Genomic DNA, 27,376 nt, shown 5'->3' with positions numbered 1-27,376 from the left:
AACTTAACGATATACAATCAATTCCACCATAGGGTTGACTGTAATCCTGCTAAGTATAACTACACAATAAGTGAATTGGAAATAAAAAAATTGTTATAGAACTGTAAAAAAGAAAGTTAAAACTGAAGATGTAAATAAATAAACATAATTGAATAAAAGTTAGAATTTATAAATCATAGACAAGATAACGTTTTTGGATTCAGACCTGTTAGTACTTTTAAATGTATTGTTGAATTACCAGTAGAATTCAATGCTAACAGTATAAAAATTGGTAAAAAAGAATATGGAGGAACAGTTGGATCATATAACTAAAAATAAAAACAAATAACTATGGATGATTTAGGAGCAGAATTTGATTCTCTTGACTTACAAAATTATGCTAGAATTTTATTCGACTCAAATGCAGCATATAATGAAAATAATCCAAATAAAATTAAACCAAGCTATGGAAATAAACAGAATTATTTGATAAAACCAATTGTTGAAGAACATTTTCCTAGTTTTTCAGAATCAAATCATGGTGACTCATTTGGTAAATTTGGTGAAGGTTTAATAAAAAAATATTCCAAAACACCAATCGAATATGTTTGGATGGATGATACCAGTCAATTAATTGACAGATTAGCAGTAATACATTGAGAAGAATTAACTGTAAGTAAAAATTATCATAACGAAAATCTACAAATAACTCAAATGTTTACTAATAAATCTAATGGTTTTATTATTAATGAGCCTAAAGGAATTCCTTATTTAATCACATTTTTGAATAATTTACATCACACATTTTAGAAAAGTGAAAAATGTGGGAAAGAACTAGTTAATACTTTAATTAATAAATTACCAGTTGAACTGCATCCTACAGGCTATCGGTTCTGTGGTCAGGGATCCAAGATAGAAGAAAGGTTAGCTAGAGGATATCAAGGAATTAATCCATTAAACCTTCGATTTTTTACTCCAAGTTTGTCACTGATTCACACTTTATTTCTTAGGCAAAGGTTTTCATTCTTTGGGTTTATGTGGAACCCATTTGTTTGATACTCAGATGGATGTTGTTCAGTGGTCGGACGCTGAGGGGAACTTTTTCATGTATAAGACTTATCACCTATAATCTGAAGGCAGCTTGCAATTGAAGACAGCTCATAATTTGGTTCCAGAAATACACCAATAGGCTTACTTGATCAAGTCATAGCAGTTTGGCGTCTAGAGGAACCATCACTTGCAGAAGACGCAGAAGTTTTGAGAAGAGAAGAACCGATATTTGAAAAAGCCACAATATTAGTGTTCTTGTCCAAAGGAATATAAGTAGTAACCTCAGCCGCAGTATAGTCTGCATCGGTAACCACGTTAGGGTCTACAGGAAATATTCCGTACTTTGTGAAGCCATCGTCGTTGGAACGGCTGTGCGAAGAAACGTTTCACCCAAGAGTGCCCTTGTTGGAACTGTGTGACAGTTCTTCGATTATTGCGAAGAAGTTTTTCACAAGCTTCTGAGTCTTAGAAGACTTTAACAGGAGACATGAATGCCATAGCCAAAGCTTGGTGCTTGTGGTTACAGTGTGGGTGAAATCACACAATAGTTGTATGATTTTCTCAGGATTTATCAATGAAACCTATGTTTTTAGTATAGGTGGAGTGACCATCTAAGATTAGTAGAACTGGATCTAGAGAAGTTGTTTTTGGATGTTTTAAGAATGTTGAAACCAATCCAACAAAGTTCACACGCTCACTGCATTCACCCGCTGGGCGCAGGGGGGGGGGGGGGGGGGCATGCAAAGTCGACAGCAGATCTCTACCAGCTGAAGTTGTGACTCCAACGTCTTCCATTGAGAGCGCCGGCCGGAGTGGCCGTGCGGTTCTAGGGGCTGCAGTCTGGAACCGAGCAACCGCTACAGTCGCAGGTTCAAATCCTGCCTCGGGTATGGATGTGTGTGATGTCCTTAGGTTAGTTAGGTTTAATTAGTTCTAAGTTCTAGGCGACTGATGATCTCAGAAGTTAAGTGGCATAGTGCTCAGAGCCATCTGAACCATTTTTTTCCTTTGAGAGCCAACACTTTTCTGTTCTTGGACTGAACTGTCAGAAGATACGTTTCATCTACATTATGAATACGATAAGCGGGAGATGAAATCTTTTATCTTGCAATGTTTTAAGGATATAAAAAGAACTTATCGTTCACCTTGTTAAACGCTTGTGCTCTAGCCATAGAGTTAGATTCTGGCTTCCTAAGACTAATATTACGATGCCGTTCTCTAAAGCATGCCACCCAGTCTTTGCCTACTATTTCAGACTCTTTGTTGATACGATTTGGGATTTGTTACGCTCTGCCAACCGGAATTGTAACCGCCGCAGGTCATTCATTGTAACTGCGTAAACTGCTTTTCCATTTCAAAAACGTAATTAAGGATTTCTTGCTCTTGTGCTTCACTGAACACTTCTCGCAAGCTGCCCATAACCTTTTAACTGCCAACTGCATCTCTACTTTTATTTAGAAATCTTTGTTTTATCGTGTTATGTGCAATATTGAAGTTTTTTGGTGCTTGTTATCATTATTTGCTACTTCAGTCGCCTTTTACATCGCAACAGGGTCGCATGTTCGTTGCTCTGTTTTATGAATGTATTTTCTTGGCTAAACTTTTGCAAACCCTTGAAGAAAAACAGAATAGTGGATATTAGTTCTCTGTATAAAACGATTTGTAATGTTTTAATTTCAATTGTTGTGCTGTGCATAAAATATGGAATTAGCTAGTTGTCATTGGGAAAAACAGACTGAAAATGAATTGTCAGGAATAGTGACGAGCCGTCGGGAAAAGCAGCCAAAAAAAGTGTCCCGTGATATCATAAAAATCTGTTTCTCTACACAAAAGTGAAGCAACTGAAGTAATATGAGTAACTTACCTTACATTAAAAGATCAGGAAAGATAAACGTGTTCACAGAATGATAAGGAGCAAGCTTCCTTTGTCAGTGTCACTGACAACTCTAATGGTGTCGATTACAGCTACTCTGACCACTTTACCCTTCTTTCCCCTACAAGTGCTGCACCTAAAACACCTATTTGGAACTATATACGAGTCCTTCTTCGACATTATCTAATCTTCAGAGACTGAAAGGAAGTCTAAACTGAACAGTGATTTTTCATCTCAATATATACAAAATAACTATGTTTGTTGACTTCTCATTTTGTTTAGAAAGAGATTTTTTAAATTGTGAGGCTTTTTTCTGTACAGAAATAAATATTTCCTAAGAAGTAAATTTCAATTGTGTACTTACCTCATTACCACTGCGAGCACTTCCGGAGGAGAAATGCTGTTCCACATCTTGATTTCTTTATGATGGAAATGAATTCGTAAAATTGGCAGTAATTTCTTTCTGATATCCTGGATAAATTAACAAGCTTTGTATTGTCCTATCCGCAGCCTCTCATATAATCTTATTGAAGGCACCAAATTTAAATCAGCCTTGCAAGTGAGGATGTACGCAACACTTTCTACGTCGGCGCTGGTTGTTTTTGTGAAAGCTATAGAATTCAACGAGGCTGCTAACATCAGTATTACCAATACTACTGCTCTTCTGCACAGAACTGGACTGCAGTATTTTCGGCGCGCCTGCCACCTCGGTGGACGTGGCCGGCCGTTGTTCTACCGGCCTGCAAAAAAGCCGGTCCGCCTAAATTGTTGTTATGGACAAGGGCCCTAAGTTGTCAGGACGGATCGTGAGTCGTGCTTGGGTAGCTCAGTTGGTAGAACACGTCATCCCGAAACAGAAAGGATTTTATCTGTCAAAGAGTTCAACACAGAACTTTATTTACCATACAACTCCGTAACTGAAGAATTAGCAGTATCCAGAACATGTACTGAGACTTAACACTTTCCTCTGCGGTTTAAGAAGAAAGACAGTCGGGTTTACTTTACACAATAAGAATATGTTTGATTATGAGCATGACTAATTGTATGTAACGTTAACTATAATGCTGATACTTTGTTGATTCATCAGTAAGCAGTGCGAACACACAGGCAGGCTGATGTACCACGGAAGACACTTGCTATACTTCACGTTGCAGCTCCTTGTTGCAAATTCCCATTGCAGTCAGTGCTGGTGTGTGGATGGTTACCTTCTTCGCCAGGGCGCTTACAAACTACATCATCTTAGTTAAACACGAACACAATTAGGACTGCAACAACGATGGAAACTGGAAAGAAACAAGAAGTAAATTATTAACTGACATTTTTTCAGTTTCAGTGTATAATCCGGTTGGCTTCTACGCCATCTTATTTAATAACACCATACCACCTGCAAACATTTTATACCATTTATAAGTACTTACCTATCTGCATAATGCATAAGGACCGGCGTATTTTCTTCAAAATCTGTAGTTTGTATTGTAGTAGTCTAAAGTATCAGTATCAAACTAAAGTATCAGTACCAAACTATCAGTTACAATTTTCTTCCTGTTCTGCAAAATAATGTTTTTCATTGACTAAACCATGGTTTTTCGGTAGACTTCTGTCTGACGTAAATTTGTTAGTGTGAAAAACAGTTATCATGTAATGTGGCGACTTAAATGTGTTGTATTTTCATTCACCTCATCTCTCCAGTTCAGATATGTGACTGGTTGCCAAAAATAATCAGAATCATCTTATTAACTACTTCTTTGCATCCTGATTAGTCTTAATAATGAACATAAGCAACTACATGTCATGGTCTGAGAGGCCATCGAGTCTTGGTTCAGTGACTTAAATTTGTTTTTAATTAGATAGTTCTGTAAACATATTGTCTGCTGCTGCACTAGATATCCTAGTTGGAAAGTTTACACTTGCAATTAAAATGAATAATGATATTAGTGGCCGCAATAAAATCTTACTTGAAAAGTTTAAAAAGTATGGTAAATTTATGACAACCACTATTTCTTTTTTTCTTTTTTTACTGTTGTGGGTAAATATAGATTTAAAATGGTTTGTGAACATATTCAAGTTTTCTGAAACTGCTTAGCGTAAAAGTTTTGAAATTCTACCTCCACACAAATGATTTCAGACGTTTAATATTAATGTTCTTAAATGTGTGATATCTTCTGCTGATGTTGCAGCAACTTTTTTCTCCATGTTTGCTGTGCAGCAGTGAGATGCCAAATAAATCCTGCAACACTTAAAATACACTGCCGAATAAAATGCAACACCGCAAGCACTGTGTACAGTGTTAGTGGTTTGTTTATCACGGCGATTGACTATCAGATGACATTCAGGAGGCCTATTTGTGCACCGTTTTGGCTCTGGAGGTTGTAACTATGCTGGGTTTGGAAGTGAACTGTGGCTGCAACATTAATTATGGGATACAATCATGCCCCACCGACATGTACGCACTCCCGTTGAAAAGCTTTAGCCATTTGAATGGGGTCCCACTGTGAGCCTGTGGGAAGCTGGATGGACGAATCGACGGAATGCTGCATATGTTGGGCACACTGTATCGGAGGAGTGTCGCTGCTTTCAGCAGTGGCTAGTGGAACATTCTCAGACCCGTAGACCGGGTTCTGGACGTCCGCGTAGTACTGACACACGTAAAGGTCGGTGCACTGTGCATAAAAAATCATCTAAAGGCGAAATCTGTGCACATGTTGCACCCGATATTTCATTCGGTACCATTGGAAACCGTTTACTTCAAGCAGTGTTTGGATCATGTGTGCATCTGGTCAGGCTACCACTGACGCTACGACACTGCGCCTGCTCTGGCGTCCGGAAAGAGTTGATTGCAGAATGGAACTGCGTTCTTTTGTCTTCAGTAATGAGCGTTGGTTGTGTCTGTATGCGAGTAACGACCCTACACGTGTATGGACCAAACCTGGTGACCTGACCATTCCAGAGTGCAATCGTCCACAACACACAGGTCCCACCCCAGACTTCACTGTCGCGGGCCATCAGTTACAACGCACAGTCACATCTGACATTTCTGCATGGTGAAATAAGTAGTGCCCCCTACAATGCAGTGGCTGTTATGACCGAGTTACTGCCATGTCTTGGACAGGAAGGTGATGTACTTTTCCAGCAGCATAATGCATGTCCACTGTAATAATTGATTATTCCTTGCTGCTGTAGTGTTAACTTGATGCTGTGAGAAAGGAGGACAGGCGTTCCAAGGCGCGGAAGCAGAGACGATGCTGAGGGCAGACGAAACTAGGAGAGATATTGTTAAGCGAAGTAAGCCGTAAGGAGAGAGTTTTGCGAAAAGGCAGACGCCCCCAGAAGCGGTCCCAGAGCGTTAGTTACCCTTCAAGGAATTAACATGTAACTTCATATATTGTCTAGACGCTGTAGCAGGTGGTCACCATAGAACTTTGTAACCAACAGGCACGTACTAGTGTATAAAGCCAGCTTGATACGAGCCCTGAGAACAGCAACGTCAGTAGGCTCACATGGGTTAGAAAGAGAGCGGAAACACCAAAAACTGTTGACCTAGCAGTCCCTACAACGGGGAGGCCGAGGAGCGGGGCTAAATGACGTATAACAATAATGTTGCAAGCCTTATTTGGGAGAGCAGTTACGTTTAGCTTTCAGGTGAACAATGTTGACACCAAATACGGACTTAGTGCAATTGCATTAACGTCCCAGCCTTAGGAGCAGTAGAGGGGACATACGCCGGCCGCGGTGGTCTCGCGGTTCTAGGCGCTCAGTCCGGAACCGCGCGACTGCTACGGTTGCAGGTTCGAATCCTGCCTCGGGCATGGATGTGTGTGATGTCCTTAGGTTAGTTAGGTTTAAGTAGTTCTAAGTTCTAGGGGACTAATGACCATAGCTGTTAAGTCCCATAGTGCTCAGAGCCATCTGAACCATTTAGAGGGGACATAACTAAACCGTGATTGGCAGGCACCTGCAAGAGAACTACGGGACTGGCTGGGTGGCTTTAAGTGGGAAAAACAGTGCCCCTCGCGTCTCTTTAAAACCCCTAGATTCCGCATTTGGGTGGAGTTCTCAGTCAGACGATCTGGGCGCCGAATCCACGTCTGTCGACTCCAGTCTCGGTCCAGCTCCGCGTAAGTCTGCTCTCTCTCTCTCTCTCTCTCTCTCTCTCTCTCTCTTTGAGTGCCTCAGTGAACAGTGTCACATTCAGTATGTTTTGTTTTGCAACTAAGTTGTTGCCTTAAGATGCTGCTAATGTTTTCTACTGTGGTTAGCATCCACTCCTGGGACTTCTGCACTGGTTTCTGTTGTAACAGTGTTATTCATGCTTTTTCTAACGCTAGAACTAGCCTCCAGTGTATTAGTTACTCCTGTCTGGAATAAACAACTATTTCAAAACCCTGTTCGTCCAACAGTCTCCACAACGAGTTCCCTACCGAGTCTCATCACCTGCATTTTTAGCAAATGCCTGTATCAGTGTAGGTTCAGATAGAAGAAAACAATCAAATGCCTTCACTGTGAATTGTCCTTCTGCCTTCTGCTCTGTACCGCTCGGCAGCGCAGACTGGCCAGTAACCCCCTTTTTCCCTCTCCCACCTAAGCCAGGACATGACACCACATACGGATACTGTGGTGCAAAGTGCACTCCGTGGTGTACAACAACTGCTCTGGGCAGCGAGATCACCACACCTTCGCCAATTTAGCACGTGTGGCACATATGAAGAAACTTAATCGTTTTTCAGAGCCTACATGAACCACTGCCTAATTGCAACAAAAGGCCCAAGATGTTTGGGCCAGCACGATGCAGTTCGGTACCTTTATGGTCGTTTGCTTGCGGGAATAGACTCCTGCCTTGTTGCCTGGCGGGGGGAGGAGGGGGGGATGGGTACACTGCGTACTGATGCGACTGTTTGGACATGTTTTACTGTGAGATGTGTGCTTCCTTTGATCTGAGTTCCTCAATGATGAACTTCGGATTTGTCTGAAAGGACAGACACCTCGCATTTATATAAATATTTTCATCCGTCCAGTAGATTGACACACACAGCCCATGATGTTTATTTTGAAGGAGACAAACTTCACCACAAGATTCATCCAAAATACCTTGGAATCATGATACATACAATATTTTTGTTTTAAGGAGCACTTGATACGAACACCTACTGAGCTGAAAAGCAGAAACGACATTTTCCAGAAACTGCGTTGAACTACATGCGGATCGTCATCAGACACTCTTCGATTGTCAGAACACGGTTTAGTACACCCAACAGCTGGCTTAACAGTTCATATGTAAAAAAGGTAGACGTACGACTTAACGAAGGAACGCGTATCGTTAGTGTCTATGCGATGTACTCCCGCATACTCCCCTATCTTGAGCCACATTCCACCTCCTGAACAGGAAAGCGATGTGAATACAACAAGACTGCTGATAACCTCGCCCCTCCTGTACTGAACGTTGTGTTCTCTGCGGAGCGAGAAAGATTAAGATCTAGACATCCAATTGTTATCATGGCCAGGACTCTTAGAGAAATTGAGTTCAGTACCACCGATGAATGAAAACGCTACTGGCAAAAAAACTGTACACCACAACGGCTGAAACTGCTGTAAATCTCGGAAAAACATCTGGATTTGGCCAGCTTCGGGCAGTTTGTTCGACCATGAACCACGTTCGAACTGACCACGGAAGATGGGTAAACACTCTCCACAAGTGGGGTAAATCTTCATCGCCATCTTGTGACTGTGGTGCAGAACGACGGTCAGTTGCTCTTGTTCTACCAACATGTACTGCAAGTGCCTACAAGGGCCAATCCGATGATTTCCTGACGACACGACTGGAGTGATAAATTACATAAAAGACCTTGGTACTCGTCTATAGCTGTTTTCAGGTGTGTTATGTTACGCTGGAAAGCTGTGTTCAAATGTTGGCATTTAAGTTTAGTAAACTTGTTTATGAATAGCTATTCTTGTCACTCAGAAACTCATAATGTATGCCATACGATAATTAGTAAATAAATGTTACTCAATGTATCCACGTGATCTTCAGTATTCTTCTGTTGCTGCACAGTTCTTAAGCATCTGTTCTCTTCTTGCTTGTATACTGATTATCGGCCACGTTTCGCTGCCGTACAAGGCTACACTTAAGACAATTCCTTTCAGAAAAGTTTTCCTAACTCTTAAATTTACACTCAGTGTTAATAAAACTCTCATTTGAAGAAATGCTTTTCGGATGCTATTACCAACACTCATTTTATGTCCTCTTTACAACGGCCATCGTCAGTTACGTTACTGCCTAAACAGCAAAACCCACCTACGGGTTTTAGTGTCTCATTTTTTAGGGTCAGCATACCAGTTTTCATTCGACTATGCACCATTTCCCTTGTTTTACTTGCGTAGATCTGATAAATACCAACCATTACCTTCTCTCTGACAAAACTACAATGTCATCAGCAAACCTCGAAGTTATTATTTCTTCTCATTCAACTTTAATTCCTTTTTCAAATTTCTGCCTGGTTACTTTTTGCTTGCTTTATGTACATGTTGAGTACCGTGGGGTGCATAGTCAACTACAATGTCTCATTCGCTTCTCCACTGCTCCTTCCTTTCCTCACCCTTCAACTCTTATAACTACAATCTGTTTTTTTTAATAATACCTCTGTCCCTTTATCTTATCTCTGATTCTTTCATAATTTCAAAGAGCGTATTGAAAGTAAGCCTTCACCAAATATGTTTTTTCTAAATCTCAAAATGGCATAAACGTGAGTCTGTCTGTCTTCAAACTATCTTCTGGGATAAGCCGTGGAGTCGGTATTGATCTGGGATAAGTCGTGGAGTCAGTATTGATTCGCATGTTCCGACCTTTATCTGGAACAAAAACTTATTTTCTTCCAGGTCGACATCTACCAGTGGTTTCATTCTACACCATATAAACTTGTAAAATAGATATACGGGAACAGAAACACACGTACTTACACACTACACGCAGAGTAGCTCCAGATCGCATTAAAAGTGAAAAAGGTAGGTACAGATCGTGAATGATTATTGCTAACTTGTCATCATGTAAAAAATGTAACTCATACAGACAAACACCCAAATGAAAGAAAACAAATACAGAATGACCGTAACACAAGAAAAGCACTAACACTGCAGTGCCTTGTAGGATGAGGGAGATTTCTGTCCATTATGAGAGCTACCAATTCTGTGATGGATGGCTTAATTACAACAACAGGTCGCAAACAGATGATGCTGGTATCCGTAACAACGACGTCTCCATCTGCTGTAGGATTGGCTGTGAAACCACCTAGCTTCCTTCCTTACTATCATGCCTACCATCTTATTTTCTACTCTCACTGAAGACTTTAGTTTATAAATTTCTACCTGCACAACTTTTTCGTTAAACTCAAAAACTAAAAATATTCCGCAGTACAGAAAACACTTCTCTGAGAGAGGTTGGCACACCTCCATGCTGTGGGACATGGTCAATGACGAAGTGAGCGGCATGTATGGACTGGCTGGGAGACCAACATAAGTCATGGAATTGCTTAGACATTAGAAAAATAAATAAAAAAATAAATATCGGCAGCAGTGAAAAAAATTGACAGTCAGTCCTCTGTAATTCACTAAAACAGATTCATCTGATATCACAAGACTATGTCTTCTATACTACTGGCCATTAAAATTGCTACACCAAGAAGAAATGCAGATGATTAAACGGGTATTCATTGGACAAATATATTATACTAGAACTGACTTGTGATTACATTTTGACGCATTTTGGGTGCATAGATCCTGAGAAATCAGTACCCAGAACAACCACCTCTGGCCGTAATAACGGCCTTGATACGCCTGGGCATTGAGTCAAACAGAGCTTGGATGGCGTGTACAGGTACAGCTGCCCATGCAGCTTCAACACGATACTACAGTTCATCAAGATTAGTGACTTGCGTACTGTGACGAGCCACTTGCTCGGCCACCACTGACCAGACGTTTTTAATTGGTGAGAGATCTGGCCAGGGCAGCAGTCGAAAATTTTCTGTATCCAGAAAGGACCGTACAGGACCTGCAACATGCGGCCGTGCATTATCCTGCTGAAATGTAGGGTTTCGCAGGGATCGAATGAAGGGTAGAGCCACGGGTCGTAACACATCTGAAATATAGCGTCCACTGTTCAAAGTGCCGTCAATGCGAACAAGAGGTGACCGAGACGTGTAACCAATGGCACCCCATACCATCACGCCGGCTGATACGCCAGTATGTCGATGACGAATACACGCCTCCAATGTGCGTTCACCGCGACGTCGCCAAACACGGATGCGACCATCATGATTCTGTAAACAGAACCTGGATTCATCCGAAAAAATGACGTTTTGCCCTTCGCGCATCCAGGTTCGTCGTTGAGTACACCATCGCAGGCGCTCCTGTCTGTGATGCAGCGTCAAGGGTAACCGCGGCCATGGTCACCGAGTTGATAGTCCATGCTGCTGCAAACGTCGTCGAACTGATCGTGCAGATGGTTGATGTCTTGCAAATGTCCCCATCTGTTAATTCAGGGATCGAGACGTGGCTGCACGATCCGTTACAACCTTGCAGATAAGATGTCATCTCGACTGCTAGTGATACGAGACCGTTGGGATCCAGCACGGAGTTCCGTATTACCCTCCTGAACCCACCGATTCCATATTCTGCTAACAGTCATTGGATCTCGACCAACGCGAGCGGCAATGTCGCGATACGATAAACTGCAATCGCGATAGGCTACAATCCGACAAACAACGTTTCAGCAGGCAACGCCGGTCAACTGCTGTTTGTTTATGAGAAATCGGTTGGAAACTTTCCTCATGTCAGCGCGTTGTAGGCGTCACCACCGGCGCCAACCTTGTGTGAATGCTCTGAAAAGCTAATCATTTGCATATCACAGCATCTTCTTCCTGTCGGTTAAATTTGGCGTCTGTAGCACGTCATCTTTGTGGTGTAGCGATTTTAATGGCCAGTAGTGTCATGAATCGAGACCTAAGCTTGGGGTGAGTCATAACTTACGCACAGAACTACAAAGGTTTTGTTAAAAAAAAGAAGCGGTATACGGATATATCCATCATACATACTCTGTACAGTTAGGAGCAAAGGTTTCATTAACATTTCATAAATGTTCAATTTGCCCTGAACCAAATGCACGACAAACATAAACACAATAGCCAAACCCGTACCCCACTTTTGCAAATGTGTCTGTATTAACTGCATCCAGAACTGTTCTTGCAATGCGTCGTCGAATTCACTTACCGAGAGATTCGGTGAGTTTTGTAATACAATAAAAAGTGTTCCCTCGTTCTGTAAAGTCTTTAAGTTACAGTCTTTCGGAATAGGCAATCTGACCTGCACATTTCATTTCAGGTTTCCGGAGAAGCCTGGAATGAGATAGCGTTACAAATCTTGAACTTAAACTGTAGGAAACCTCAAATTTTTCACTATCGAACAAAATCATACAAAAAAGGGAGCGCACTTATGAGTTGCATCTACTTGCTCTGATTTCTCCCAGAACAAGAGGTAGTAACTTATTTTGTTTATCTGCTTCTGTCAGTGGCAAAGGTACCAGAACTAGAGAGAGTAACACAGTTTGTCTCGTTGCGTCAGTGGCATTTGTTCCAGAGCAACAAAGAGTAACATTTTTTTTTGTTTTTCTCCTTCCGTTGGCGACAAATGTAAAAGAACAAAAGGAAGTAAGAGATATTGTTTTTCTCCTTCCGCCGGTGACAATTGTACCAGAGCAAGAGGGAGTAACATATTTTGTTTTTCTCCTTTCGTTAATGACAAATGTATCATAAAAAGAGGGAGTAATGTATTTCGGTTTCCTCCTTCCGTCGGTGACAAATGTAACAGAACACGAGGGAGTAGCATATTCTGTTTTTCTTCTTCCTCCTGTGACATATACTCAAGAACAAGAGGGAAAAAATTATTTTTTCTCCTGCTATCATTGACAAGTGTACCAGAACAATAGAGAGTAACATACTTAGTTTCTCTCGTTCTGTCGGTGACAAATGAAAATTAGTCGGCAGCACAGATATTCGTAGTTGCTTCCTACTCAAGCGACCACCTAATCGACATCAAAATAAACATAAATAAAAAAATAATTAGACGACACTACAAGAATGAAAGTAAGCTGGTCTTGTAACCTCGCAGACGGGGAAGGTGCTGACGAACGTAGCAAAACCGTATGAACTTTACTTCCATTCCAATGTTGACAGAGCTCATTGATAAGAAATGTTCTTACATGCGTGTGTCAGAGCAGTGGTGCTCTGACCTTTTGAAATATGAAAGTTTCTGACCACTTTGTTCTTGCGTTAAAGCCGTTCCTACTCGAACCACATTTGGTAAGAAACGAGCGAGCCTGCAAGCGCGTTTTGCCATGGATAAACATACTGTAAAATTCGAGAAATACAACTGGCGCGAAGGCAAAGATTTTAGTTTCGATGCGTAAGGTTAAATTCGCTCCAAACTTCTCTCTTCATTCTTATAGAATAACTAGCTTTTGGCAATTGCACAAATCATTTTGAAACATCTTGTGTGTACTTATGCAGAAAATGTATGCTATTTCGTTTAATGAAATGAAATTGAAGTCTGACTGAATAGAGATCAGAGAGCTGGGCATGCAGAAGCTTGAGCCTCAGAACTTTTAATATTTGAGTAAATAGAAATCAGAGAGATGGGCCTGGAGGAGCACTATGCTGAGAGCATTTGCACGGAACTCACCTGCTTGCAGCCACTTCGGCGCCGAGTGGAGTGGCACCGACGAATGGTCAAAGTTCAACGGCCCTGCCCACAGTGTCACCCGACCGTCGTCCGCTGCAAAATGAAGCCTTGTCTCGCAATGAAATCTCACAATGAAATTTGACACTGTCAAACCTGAGCAAGCCATCTATTTGAAATGCGCTCTTGTATTATTGCATTGGTTAATATATTACACTTTCCGAGTTTTGACTCTGATGAGTCATCACCAAAACTAGAATATAGAAAATGCAAAATTACCATTGATATCTCTGTATCTCCATCTTTATACAGATAGTTGCGGGACCTCGGCGGTTCAGTAGAGAATTTTTAATCAAAACACATTTCAGCCATCTAAACCTGCGGGTTGTTATTTTCTATAGCAAACAGTTTCGGCGGTATATTACGCCATTTTCAGACCCATTGACCGACCTGTGGAAAGGCTCCCATCTCTGGCACAGTCAAAATAGGAGCCAGCATTGAGTGAATGGTATCCGTCGATTTCTACTCGACACAGGGATTACTTCAATTATCACAGTAGATGATCACTGAAGTCATAGCTGTATCAAGTAAAAATCTAGAGATACCAGTCATTGAATGCTGGCCCCTGTTTTCACTGGACCAGAGGTGGGACTCTTCCTACAAATCAGTCAGCGGACCTGAAGAGGATGTAACACATCGCCGAAACTGGTAGCTCAACAAAATAACAATTTGGAAATTTAGACGCCAGAAGGGTGTTTTGACTTGACATTCTGTACACTTAATATAGTTGTAAAATATTATGTAAATGAAACAAAGCTACATTAGTTTCTGAAGTTAGTTTCTCAAATGAGATTTTATTTTTGTACAGAAATTAAACAGTAGTATTATAGCAATAGCGCATTTTTGCTTTCAGTTTTCTTCATTCGATTTGAATGATGCGGTCGCGCGGTTCCAGACTGTAGCGCCTAGAACCGCGCGGCCACCACGGCCGGCTCAACATCTTCTGTGTGTTACTTCCAATTTAAGTTGTTCGTTATTGTAATACCTAGGTTTTTAGTTGAATTTACGGCTTTTAGATTATACTGATTTATCGTGTAACCGAAGTTTAACGAATTCCTTTTAGCACTCACGTGGGTGGCCTCACACTTTTCGTTATTTAGGGTGAACTGCCACTTTTCGCACCATTCAGATATCTTTTCTATATCGTTTTGCAGCTTGTTTTGCTCTTCTGATGACTATTAGTCGATAAACGACAGTGTCATCTGCAAACAACCTAAGACTGCTGCTCAGATTGTCTCCAAAATCGTTTATATGGATAAGGAACAGCAAAGGTCCTATAACACTACCTTGGGAAACGCTAGAAATCACTTCTGTTTTACTCGATGATTTTCCGTCAATTACTACGAACTGCGACCTCTCTGACAGAAAATCACAAATCCAGTCACGTAACTGAGACGATATTCCATAAGCGCGCAATTTCACTGCGTGCCGCTTGTGTGGTACAGTGTCAAAAGCCTTCCGGAAATCCAGAAATACAGAATCGATCTGAAATTCCTTGTCAGTAGCACTCAACACTTCATGTGAATAAAGAGCTCTCTACAACTTACATTGAATGATGATCAAGAGAAATGCTGCTCACAGAGGTTTAAAGGAAAATCCAATACCGGATCACTAAGAAGAATAGAGAAAGCTTAGAAGTACTGTAAAGCAATGTGTTCGTAATGCCATAACCAGGCACGCGTGCTCCTCTGCGTGCAGCGATATGAAACCCGCAATTCTGTGGAGGAATCTCCACAACTTAGGTACTAGAAAGACGAAATCAGAAACTTTTAGGTCTTAGCCGACGAACTGAACGAATTTCTTATTGCACCACTCAACCTCCATGTTCCAAAAAACTAACGCCTGCAGATATACCCTGACTACATAACTAAGAGCGACGCTTTCCATCTAAAATGCATTACAATAGATGCAATAAGAATAGCGATGATGAGAACCTTTTCTGAAGCGATATGCAATGACGGTATGAGGATAACCAGGATCAAGTATATTGCAGGTAGCTTAATATGTGTTTTACAGACATATTTAATTTTTCTCTGGAGAATGGAACATATCTCACTCCATGGCAAAGAAGCATATTCCGACCTATCTCTGAGAAGTAAAACCCGGAATGCCGTTGTGATTACCGACCAGTTAGCATACTGTGTCCAAAGACCTGGAATATATTGTTCAGAAGCAAATTATCGATCATTTAAGAAAATTCAACTTATCTGACAAATATCATACCAGGTTTCGTAAACATCTTAGCACAAACACCGCATTAATTAAAGCAACTGATGTCTTGAAATATGCCATGGACAAACGCGATGCCACAATACTGACTCTACTAGACTTCAGCAAAGCATTTAATACTGTCAACTTTGACACATTTTTCAGAAAAATGCGACAGCTAAATTTTGCAGACAGTGCTAAAGTGGTTTGAAAGATACGTTGAAAACAGACAATAGTATATGTTTGTAGAAATGGGCAGTCGTCCCGGAATCAGGAGTTTCACAAGGATCATACGTGGGCCTACTTTTGTTTTCCTTGTATGTCAAAGATATCTTGTCGGTTGTAGCCTCTTGTAAATATCACTTCTATGCGACGAACTCCAGCCTCACCTCTGAGTCACACATGAAAATATGAAGAGTTCTATCGTCCAGATTAATGACGATCTGCCTTCAGTGGTAAAATGATCGCAAAACCTGGGTCTTAAATGCGAATAATTCATAAGTGACATTAGCATCGTATCAGAAATTAATTAGTTCAAAATTCCGCTAACTATTGTTTCCTAGTCTTCTCGACGGTATTCCAATGCTTCATGAGAAGACAATTAAGAACTTTGTGTAAATTTCGACGAGCATTTCACCTGGACCGAAAATACTTACGCTTGCCTCTATGCACTGAAACCTTTCAATAGAATGTGGATTGTAAACTTGCTTAGTCACTTGTTCTGCTGAATCTCCACTATGGTGATGTGATCCAGCACGGCATGAACAGTGAAAACAGTATATGCTTAGAACTAATCATGACTGTATGTGTGTGTGCTACATCTTCAACATGCGCCTATGTCAGTCATAGTTCGGTTGCTTGTGGCAGAACAAGATACGCTACTACCATACGTCGCCATTCCGTTACACAGCTGATGGTTGTCCATCTTCGCAACTATGAATACAATTCAGGTACACCATACGTTGTATCTACTTCGTCTCCTCCCTAGCTCGCAAGCGTTCTTTGGTATTACCAAAGGTTCAATACCTGCTATCTAAACACAAGACCACTTATTCATATAACTATCCCAGCTGCGCCCTTTCATGGAACAAAAACATTCTGAAATTACATATCTGTCACTGCCATCCGCTTCTGTAACAAGTAACCCCGCACACTCAATGCCAATGGCTTTTAAGAAGAAGCTGAAGCATTTTGTTTGTCACCCTCATAACGTTTCCCCAAAAATCAACCCACTGTGTATCGCCAATTTTCCCCTTGTCTAACATCAGAGTCAGTGTTTCTCGCAGTTACGCTTTTTTATGTTTCCTTCAACAGTAAATCACACCACTTTTGTTCCCTTATCTTCGTTAATTGCACATTATCACGTTCCTGCCTCTCACCTTCTTCTGCCATTCTCATGTCCATTGCTGCTAGCGCTCATAGTGTAAGCCTACGTACCGGAATTTATCTTCATTATTGTGCTTATCTTGAAAGAATGTAAACTGTAATTTCTCTATGTTGTATTAGATCTATCTTACAATATGTTCTACGTATACTGAAGAGCCAAAGAAACTGGTACAGGTACCTGGATAATATCGCGTAGGGCCCCCGTGATCACGCAGAAGTGCCGCAGCACAACGTGGCATGGACTAGGCTAATGTCTGAAGTAGTACTCGAGGGAATTGACACCATGAATCCTGCAGGGCAGTCCTGAAATCCGTACGAGTACGAGGGGGTGGATATCTAAACAGCACGTTGCAAGGCATCCCTGATATGCTCAATTATGTTCACGTATGGAGAGTTTGGTAGCCAACAGAAGTGTTCAAACTCAGAAGAGTGTTCCTGAAGTCACTCTGTAGCAATTCTGGATGTGTGGGGTGTCACATTGTCCTCCTGCAGTTCCCCCATTCTGTCGGAATGCACAATGGGCATGAATGGGTGCAGGAGATCAGACAGGATGCTTACGTGCATCACCTGTCAGAGTCGTATCTAGACGCATCAGGGATCCCAAAATCACTCCAGCTGCACACGCCTCACAGAGTCACAAAGCTTCCACCAGCTTGAACAGTCCCCTGCTGACATGCAGGATCCATGAATTCATGAGGTTGTCTCCATACCCGTACACGTCCATCCCCTCGATGCAATTCGACACGAGACTCGTCCGACCCGGCAACAGGTTTCCAGTCATCAACCGTCCTATGTCGGTGTTAGCGCGCCCAGGCAAGGCGTAAAGCTTTGTGTCGTTCAGTCATTAATGGTACACGAGTGGGCCTTCGGCTCCTAAAGCCCGAACTGATGATGTTCCGTCGAATTTTTCGCACGCTGACACTTGTTGATGACCCAGCATTGAAATGTGCAGCAATATGTGGAAGGATTGCACTTCTGTCACGTTGAGCGATTCCCCTCAGTAGTCGATGGTCCCGTTCTTGCAGAATCTTCTTCCGGCCGCAGCGATGTCAGAGAGTTGATTTCTGATATTAGCGGTACACTCGTGAAATGGTCGTACGGGAAAATCCTCACCTCGTCGCTACCTTGGAGGTGCTTTGTCCCATCACTCGTACGCCGCCTATAACACCACATTCAAACTTACTTAAATCTTGATAACCTGTCACTGTAACAACAGCAACCGATCTTACAACTTTGCCAGACACTTGTCTTATATACGCGTTGCCGACCGCAGCGCCGTATTCTGCCTTTTAACTTATTTCTTTATTTGAATACGCATCACTATACCAGTTTCAATGGCATTTCAGTGTATACAGACTGCAGGGTTAAATAACTGAATAAGAAAACAATAAAAACAAAAGAAAAGAAATAGTAGTTTTTTATCGTGTTAAGTCAGCTTCAAGCATCAATTAAGTTGAATTAACGTTTACATCCAAAACAACCATTCTTGTATTGTGATGCAGAAGCAAAATTGATACAATCACTTCTTTAAAAAATCGAAGTTGGGATTTGGAACGTTCAGTTCTAATGTGACAGTTCTGTGTGTTTGTTAACAATAAAGGGACAGCGTGGCGATTGTCTGTTGAAAGCGATGCTTAGCTGTAGAAGCTCACACCGCTGGTACTTACCTTGGAACGTGCCCGGCGTATAAGCTACGCCTGGGGAGACAGGTGGCAATTCCAGGTCGGATATGGACGTTTCATTGGGCTTGACAACCACCAGAGACGTCACTTCCGTCACGAAAGAGTACTGGAAGAAAAGCACAGCATCACAAGAGTGTCTTCTCGCTGTTTAGCTAGCTACCAAGGCCACCCATCATTTCTCTCTTATATTTGTTAGATACGTCCCTTAAATTGATACGTTTTGCGAATAGAATAAAATAGCCATTTATGGGAATTGCCAAGATCTGAGCCGGTTAATGGCTGCATTTTCAGATTTCCGTCTGCACTTGCTGACTTCCTACACATGTCTTTGTGTTTTTGGTGGTGTTTATGGATTTCGGAATAGACTGTAATCTGTGAAAGGTAAACCGTGAAAGCAAGAAAGAACTGTGTACGTAAAAACGTAAATAACATCGCAAGTCGGAAAGTGGACTGTGTTTGAACGTTCTCCGGCAGTCGCTGAGATTTAGTGTGTCTCCAGACTCATTGCCGTGAACACAGTAGGATTACGATAAAAGCAGTCCTTCAGACTGCGACGAGGCCATACTTCAGTGGCGATATGGAAGTTGCTACACTGGCGATACGTGCATACGTGCAGCCTACATTGCCCCTGCCCGCTTCAGCCTCTCGGACTCGCCCTGAGAAGTAACGAACGGACACCAGGCGGTTGTACCAGCGCTAACAGAAACCGCCACTTCTGAGGGACCTATTAGCGTCCTCTACACACGTGACCAGAAAATGGTGCCACCAGTATTCCATCGCCAGCCGCTATAAAGGTCTACGCCAAAGCTACGCAAGTCAGTCCTTCCGGTTTCGAGGGCCTCTCCAAGCCACCGGGCTGGTGCTGTTCATTCCATCTTCTTAGGACGCTTTCGAAGTCCATCGAAGGAACCGACGCCGCTGTATTCAGCATTCATTCCGATTGCAATCGGACTATACAGGGTGTCCCAGCTATCTTGTCCACCCACAATATCTCTGGAACAATAACAGCTATTGTAAAACGACTTTCACCGGTATCAATGTAGGGCGGGACCCATGAATGTACATATTTGGAAACATTGTAAAACGAAAGCATATGTGTTTTTTAACACAATCTTATGTTTTTTTTAAATGGACCTCCTATATTTTTTCTTCAGCAATCCATAGCATGACAAAGCACATACACAATGGCGTTGATTGCATCGCAATATTCCCATTACATCCCGAGATATTGAGACGCTAAGTTGACGCTTGAAACACCCGACATGCGCTGCTAGCGCACGTCCTGAGGCTCAGGCGTGAACCCCATGCTGCCCGTAATCGCGATGTGATTGACATGTGTAGTCACACCTCCATACTTATCAAGAGGTCCGAAACGAATAATACGGTCTGCTGCCATCAACTCTCATAAGCACATAATGGTTTCCCTCTTGCACGTTTTACGTATCTACGTACACAGTATGAACCAGTAACGATCGGTGTACACCAATCAGGTTGTCTTATTTATCCTGCACACCCAAAATAAGGTTTACCTAATGCGTTATATGACCCATTGTGCCTGTCGCGCAGGGCCTGGCTCTACCTAGTCAAGTGTCCAACGTAGTTCCCACTACTGCCACAGTTACCACTTCGCCTTGTTTATGATTTGCGACCCATGCAAACTCCTGTACTTTACCACCCTCCGAGCATCCCATTTGTTGTTGCTTTGGCATACAGTACACCGGTTGCCAGTGTAGTCGTGCATCAGAGTAATCTAGTGACGGCACGGAGGTAGTACACATTGTGAATAAACGTTGTGTTGTGGAACTTATACTGTACAGTATAATGTACACACTTGAAGATATGGTAGAAATGCTGCTGATCTATGGAGAATGTACGTTGACGGGAAATACGTTATGAGATTGCTTGTTTGTTGATAATACTGTTAGCGATCATTATGATTATTAAGTTAATATGTCTGTTTTCTACCCTACTCTACATACCTGTACTGTACCCTGTTGTAGGTGGACGAAATGCTGTTCAGGCAGAACGACTGTACAGAAGACGATTCCCTGACAAGCCATCGCCTTCGCGCCCGATGTTTGGTCGTCTCACATCTCGTCTACGTGAAACGGGAAGCTGAAATCCAAGACCTCGACATCGTCCTAGAACACGCACAGATGAACGTGCTGAAGTTGCTGTGCTCGCTACCATAGCTGTGAATCCTCAAATCAGCACACGTCAAATTGAACATGAAGTTGGTTTGTCGAAATCAAGTGCACAGCGTATTCTTAAACGTCATAAATTTCATCCTTACCATGTTCATTTACACCAGGATCTTCATGGAAATGACTTCCGCCATAGGGTAACATTTTGTCGGTGGGCTCAGAAAAAACTTCTGACTAATCCATATTTTTTTGCAGATGTTCTCTTTACCGACGAGGCATCATTCTCCAACAAAGGAATTGTCAATATGAGGAATATGCATTATTGGTCCGCAGACAATCCAAAATGGCTCCGTCAGGTAGAGCATCAACGTCCGTGGAAAGTTAATGTTTGGTATGGGATTATTGGAGATACCATTATCGGACCTTTCTTTATAAATGGCATCCAAAATGGCAGACAATACTCCAGATTTATATGGCACAATCTTCCTGTTCTCTTGGACACCGTACCTCTGAACCGGAGAATGGTCATGTGGTATCAGCATGACGGATGCCCTGCACATAACGCCTTACGAGCACGGCGACTTTTGAACCATAAGTTCCCTGGTAGGTGGATTGGATTGGACGAGGTGGCCCAGTTAGGTGGCCTGCCCGATCTCCGGACCTTACACCGCTGGATTATTTTCTTTGGGGAGCAGTGAAGGATGCTGTTTATCAACATGAACCAACAACACCAGAGGACATGAAGCGACGCATTATTGATGCTTGTACAGCCATCAAAGAGGAAACAGTAGCACGAAGTAGGGCATCCTTTATCTGCAGAGTGACCCTATGTATGCAAGCCAATGGGCATCACTTTCAGCATGAGATGTGAACGCTTTGTTTAGTATGTAGTGCTGGTATCATAGTGGTTCTACAAAGGGCCATTTTACCCAGTGATGTTAAGAAACATTTGTTTGCAACAATTTGTCATTTAACGCATTAGATAAACATAACATTGATAATTATGTGATAATAAAACTAAGTGGTTAAACATGCTTACATTCATCTTCTACGTCCTACCTGAAATTTCCAAATCAAAACATTTTTACCTAAACAACGGTAAAACTTTTAGTCCACTTGCTCGTTTCACTAAAACCATCAACATGAATTTTACTATTACGAGTGAATGATTAACTGTCACTTGCGCTAGATCTACAGTAAAGTAAAGTTTTAACGTTGAACGGCATTACCTTTTTAGTAACGGATTAACGATAAGCGAAGTTAACTTTGTGACTAACGTTGCGGTACACAGATATGTTACAGAAACGCATCACCCCTAGCCTATGGGATAAATACCTGCTGGAATGTACGACGTTAATGCAGGATCGCAGCAGACCGTATTATTCGTTTCGGACCTCTCGATAAGTATGGAGGTGTGATTACACATGTCAATCACATCGCGATTACGGGCAGCATGGGGTTCACGCCTGAGCCTCAGGACGTGCGTTAGCAGCGCATGTCTCGTGTTTCAAGCGTCAACTTCGCGTCTTAATATCTCGGGATGTAATGGGAATATTGCGATGCAATTAACGCCATTGTGTATGTGCTTTGTCATGCTATGGATTGCTGAAGAAAAAATACAGGAGGTCCATTTAAAATAACATATGTTTGTGTTAAAAAACACATATGCTTTCGTTTTAGAATGTTTCCAAATATGTACATTCATGGGCCCCAGCCCTACATTGATACCGGTTAAAGTCGTTTTCCAATAGCTGTTATTGTTCCAGAGATATTTTGGGTGGACAAGATAGCTGTGACACCCTGTATACAGGATAGACTTTTCTGTTCCTAGGCTTGTGTTTTTCAGCACAGCTTCATCGGGCGTAGAATATTTTCCATGCAGGTGTAATTATCTATGAAGATCCCAATTGTGTTACTTTGTCAGACTCTGGAATCACCATAAGGTCAAGTCTTCATACCTGTGAGGCGTTGTAATTGTGATTTTGTTATTGTCGGCCGGCCAAAGTGGCCGAGCGGTTCTAGGTGCTACAGTCTGGAACCGCGCCACCGCTACGGTCGCAGGTTCGAATCCTGCCTCGGGCATGGATGTGTGTGGTGTCCTTAGGTTAGTTAGGTTTAAGTGGTTCTAAGTTCTAGGGAACTGATGACCTTAAAAGTTAAGTCGCATAGTGCTCAGAGCCATTTGAACCTTTTTTTTTGTTATTGTCGTCGAAGCAGACGTTTTATTTCCTTGAACAATAATCATTTGTAAACTTTGATCGCTGTTTTCCCTGCGTCGACGTGAGTGACACATCAGATGGTATTTACCCCTCTCTGCATCCACGCGCATGTAAATCTCATCCACTGGGTTTCCTCTCTCTCTCTCTCTCTCTCTCTCTCTCTCTCTCTCCTCCAATGTGAGGCACATTATACTAACTAAAGCTTAGGAGCTAAGAAAGATGTACGACAGTGGGACTATTTTTTATTCGTACAATACAAGCAAACGATAGATGGTTGCGAAGTAAAAAAGTGTACTCCTGTCGCCAGGGTCAATGAAACACGCTCAATGGTTGACGGACAACACATTCCATCTCCGATATCGTACAGGCACTGGGCTTTTACATGACACCGTGTCAAGGGTGTAAGGGCCTACATGAATGATTCCTTTCCGCGGAAACCGCCACTTCCAGGGCCAACTGCCGGGGACGACAACCTGTGATGGCAAGAATGCTGTCACGTACAAAGTAACGGCTATTAGAAAGGCTTTAGTCCTCAGACCACGCACCAGTTCTATATCTTCATTTATACTCTGCAAACAACTGTGAAATGCTTGACAGAGTGTATGGCTTGATCCCGTTCCATTAACATACGGAACACTGGCACAATGACTGATTAAACGCCTCAGTGCTCACTATAATTACTCTAATCTCGTCTTCGCGATCCCTTTGAGGATTATACGTAGAAGCTTTTAGTATATTCCTAGATTAACTGCTTGAAGTTGGTTCCTAACACATTCTAAGTAAGCTTTCACAGGGTTGTTTACGTCTGTCTTCAAGCATGTGCTTTTTTCGCTGATTCAGTATCTCCCTGATACTCCCCATGAGTGAAATAAAACCTGCGTCGGTTCGCACTTTCCTACTTTGTAAACGTTCAGTACCTTCTATTAGACTTATTTGGTACAATTCCAAAACAATCGGGCCCTATTCTGTAAGGGACAGTCAAATGAAAATGAGGCATATGGAAAAAATTTAAGTAAACTATTTATTGTTTTAAAAGTAATCGCCATAACTATTAATTTATTTATCCCGCTGTGAGACAAAACGGTCGACACCTTTACTGAAAAATGTTTGCGATTGCCTACGGAACCACGATTGCACCAATGCATGAGCGGGCCCACATGTTGCCAGGGTTGTTTCGGTTGCGTTGCAGAGGTTTCGCTGGGGCAGTTTTTACGCATCTTCCGTACAGTCCCGCTCTCCCCCCCATGCGGTTTCCATATTTTTAGCGGGCTGAACAGAGACATTGATGACCTTCTATTTGCTTTGGACGAGGAGACGCACGCCTGAGCACAATAATTTTTTCGTAGGCAACTGAAAACATTTTTCCATGAAGGCATTGATCATCCTGTCTCATAGTGGGATAAATATATCAACAGTTATGGTGATTACTTTTGAAATAATAAACAGTTTACTTACTTTTTTCCCATCTGTCACTTTTTTCACTTGACTGCCACTTATAGGAGTGTTCACACGAATGTTGTGAATACAGTGGCAAGCGAGCGAGACCCTCGTCCTTCTCTTTTCTTTTTGTTTTTTCAAATGCTTGTTTTAATTTATAATTACTCATGAAAATTTAGCAAGGAAATGATTAGAAATACTTACAAGCCTCTATAAACCAAAAAAAAAGGGGGTAGCGTCTTTGATTCATAATCAAAACGTTTTCGGTCCCGGGTTCTATCTCCGCCACTGTCTAAATTTTGATAAATAATCAGCATTGGCGGCCGAAGACCCCCGGCATAAGAAGTCAGCCTCATTCTGCCAACGGCCTTGTCAAAGAGGGTGGAGGAGCGGATAGAGGTTCAGGGCACTCTCTTGTCCTAGGGGAGGCAAACTGCCCCTAAAGGTGGAAGAATCAGCAGTGATCATCGGCATGAGGATGCAGAAGGAATGTAACACACTGCATTACAGTCATGTAACGTGTATCCACAGGACATGTGGCCTGTTATTGAAGAAGTGTCATGATGATCTCTCCATTGGCAAAAGATTCCGGAATAGTTCCCCATTCGGATCTCCGGGAGGGGACTGCCAAGGGGGAGGTTACCATGAGAAAAAGATTAAATAATCTACGAAAGGATAACGTTCTACGAGTCGGGGCGTGGAATGTCAGAAGCTTGAACGTGGTAGGGAAACTAGAAAATCTGAAAAGGGAAATGCAAAGGCTCGATCTAGATATAGTAGGGGTCAGTGAAGTGAAGTGGAAGGACGACAAGGATTTCTGGTCAGATGAGTATAGGGTAATATCAACAGCAGCAGAAAATGGTATAACAGGTGCAGGATTCGTTATGAATAGGAAGGTAGGGCAGAGGATGTGTTACTGTGAACAGTTCAGTGACCGGGTTGTTCTAATCAGAATCGACAGCAGACCAACACCGACAACGATAGTTCAGATATACATACCGACGTCGCAAGCTGAAGATGAACAGATAGAGAAAGTGTATGAGGATATTGAAAGGGTAATGCAGTATGTAAAGGGGGACGAACATCTAATAGTCATGGGCGACTGGAATGCAGTTGTAGGGGAAGGAGTAGAAGAAAAGGTTACAGGAGAATATGGGCTTGGGACAAGGAATGAAAGAGGAGAAAGACTAATTGAGTTCTGTAACATGTTTCAGTTAGTAATAGCGAATACCCTGTTCAAGAATCACAAGAGGAGGAGGTATACTTGGAAAAGGCCGGGAGATACGGGAAGATTTCAATTAGATTTCATCATGGTCAGACAGAGATTCCGAAATCAGATCCTGATTGTAAGGCGTACCCAGGAGCATATATAGACTCAGATCACAATATAGTAGTGATGAAGAGTAGGCTGAAGTTGAAGACATTAGTCAGGAAAAATCAATACGCAAAGAAGTCGGATACGGAAGTACTAAGGAATGACGAGATACGTTTGAAGTTCTCTAACGCTATAGATACAGCAATAAGGAATAGCGCAGTAGGCAGTACAGTTGAAGAGGAATGGACATCTCTAAAAAGGGCCATCACAGAAGTTGGGAAGGAAAACATAGGTACAAAGAAGGTAGCTGCGAAGAAACCATGGGTAACAGAAGAAATACTTCAGTTGATTGATGAAAGGAGGAAGTACAAACATGTTCCGGGAAAATCAGGAATACAGAAATACAAGTCGCTGAGGAATGAAATAAATAGGAAGTGCAGGGAAGCTAAGACGAAATGGCTGCAGGAAAAATGTGAAGACATCGAAAAAGATATGATTGTCGGAAGGACAGACTCAGCATACAGGAAAGTCAAAACAACCTTTGGTGACATTAAAAGCAACGGTGGTAACATTAAGAGTGCAACGGGAATTTCACTGTTAAATGCAGAGGAGAGAGCAGATAGTTGGAAAGAATACATTGAAAGCCTCTATGAGGGTGAAGATTTGTCTGATGTGATACAAGAGGAAACAGGAGTCGATTTAGAAGAGATAGGGGATCCAATATTAGAATCGGAATTTAAAAGAGCTTTGGAGGACTTACGGTCAAATAAGGCAGAAGGGAAAGATAACATTCCATCAGAATTTCTAAAATCATTGGGGGAAGTGGCAACAAAACGACTATTCACGTTGGTGTGTAGAATATATGAGTCTGGCGATATACCTTCTGACTTTCGGAAAAGCATCATCCACACAATTCCGAAGACGGCCAGAGCTGACAAGTGCGAGAATTATCGCACAATCAGCTTAACAACTCATGCATCGAAACTGCTTACAAGAATAATATACAGAAGAATGGAAAAGAAGAGCTCGTATTAAGAAGGGTGTAAGACAAGGCTGTAGCCTTTCGCCCCTACTCTTCAATCTGTACATCGAGGAAGCAATGATGGAAATAAAAGAAAGGTTCAGAAGTGGAATTAAAATACAAGGTGAAAGGATATCAATGATGCGATTCGCTGATGACATTGCTATCCTGAGTGAAAGTGAGGAAGAATTAAATGATCTGCTGAACGGAATGAACAATCTAATGAGTACACAGTATGGTTTGAGAGTAAATCGGAGAAGGACGAAGGTAATGAGAAGTAGTA

General features: G+C 42.0%; 1 protein-coding gene across 1 annotated transcript in view; it reads right to left on the bottom strand.

Annotated features, from left to right (window-relative positions):
* Nucleotides 1–3,767: 3,767 nt before the first annotated feature.
* The window catches only part of LOC124805205 (inter-alpha-trypsin inhibitor heavy chain H4-like), a 200,348-nt gene continuing 176,739 nt past the window's right edge, over nucleotides 3,768–27,376 (bottom strand). Inside the window, exons 11-13 of the mRNA XM_047265705.1 lie at nucleotides 18,943–19,063; nucleotides 13,625–13,717; nucleotides 3,768–4,185 (exon numbers count right to left, since the gene is read on the bottom strand). Coding sequence (XP_047121661.1) covers nucleotides 4,142–4,185; nucleotides 13,625–13,717; nucleotides 18,943–19,063 — 258 coding nt within the window. The 3' untranslated portion in view covers nucleotides 3,768–4,141. The remainder of the gene's footprint in view (nucleotides 4,186–13,624; nucleotides 13,718–18,942; nucleotides 19,064–27,376) is intronic.

This window comes from Schistocerca piceifrons, chromosome 1 (genome assembly GCF_021461385.2).
Source record: "Schistocerca piceifrons isolate TAMUIC-IGC-003096 chromosome 1, iqSchPice1.1, whole genome shotgun sequence".
In the NCBI taxonomy this organism is placed as follows: domain Eukaryota; kingdom Metazoa; phylum Arthropoda; class Insecta; order Orthoptera; family Acrididae; genus Schistocerca; species Schistocerca piceifrons.
This window is presented reverse-complemented; position numbering and strand designations above follow the sequence as displayed.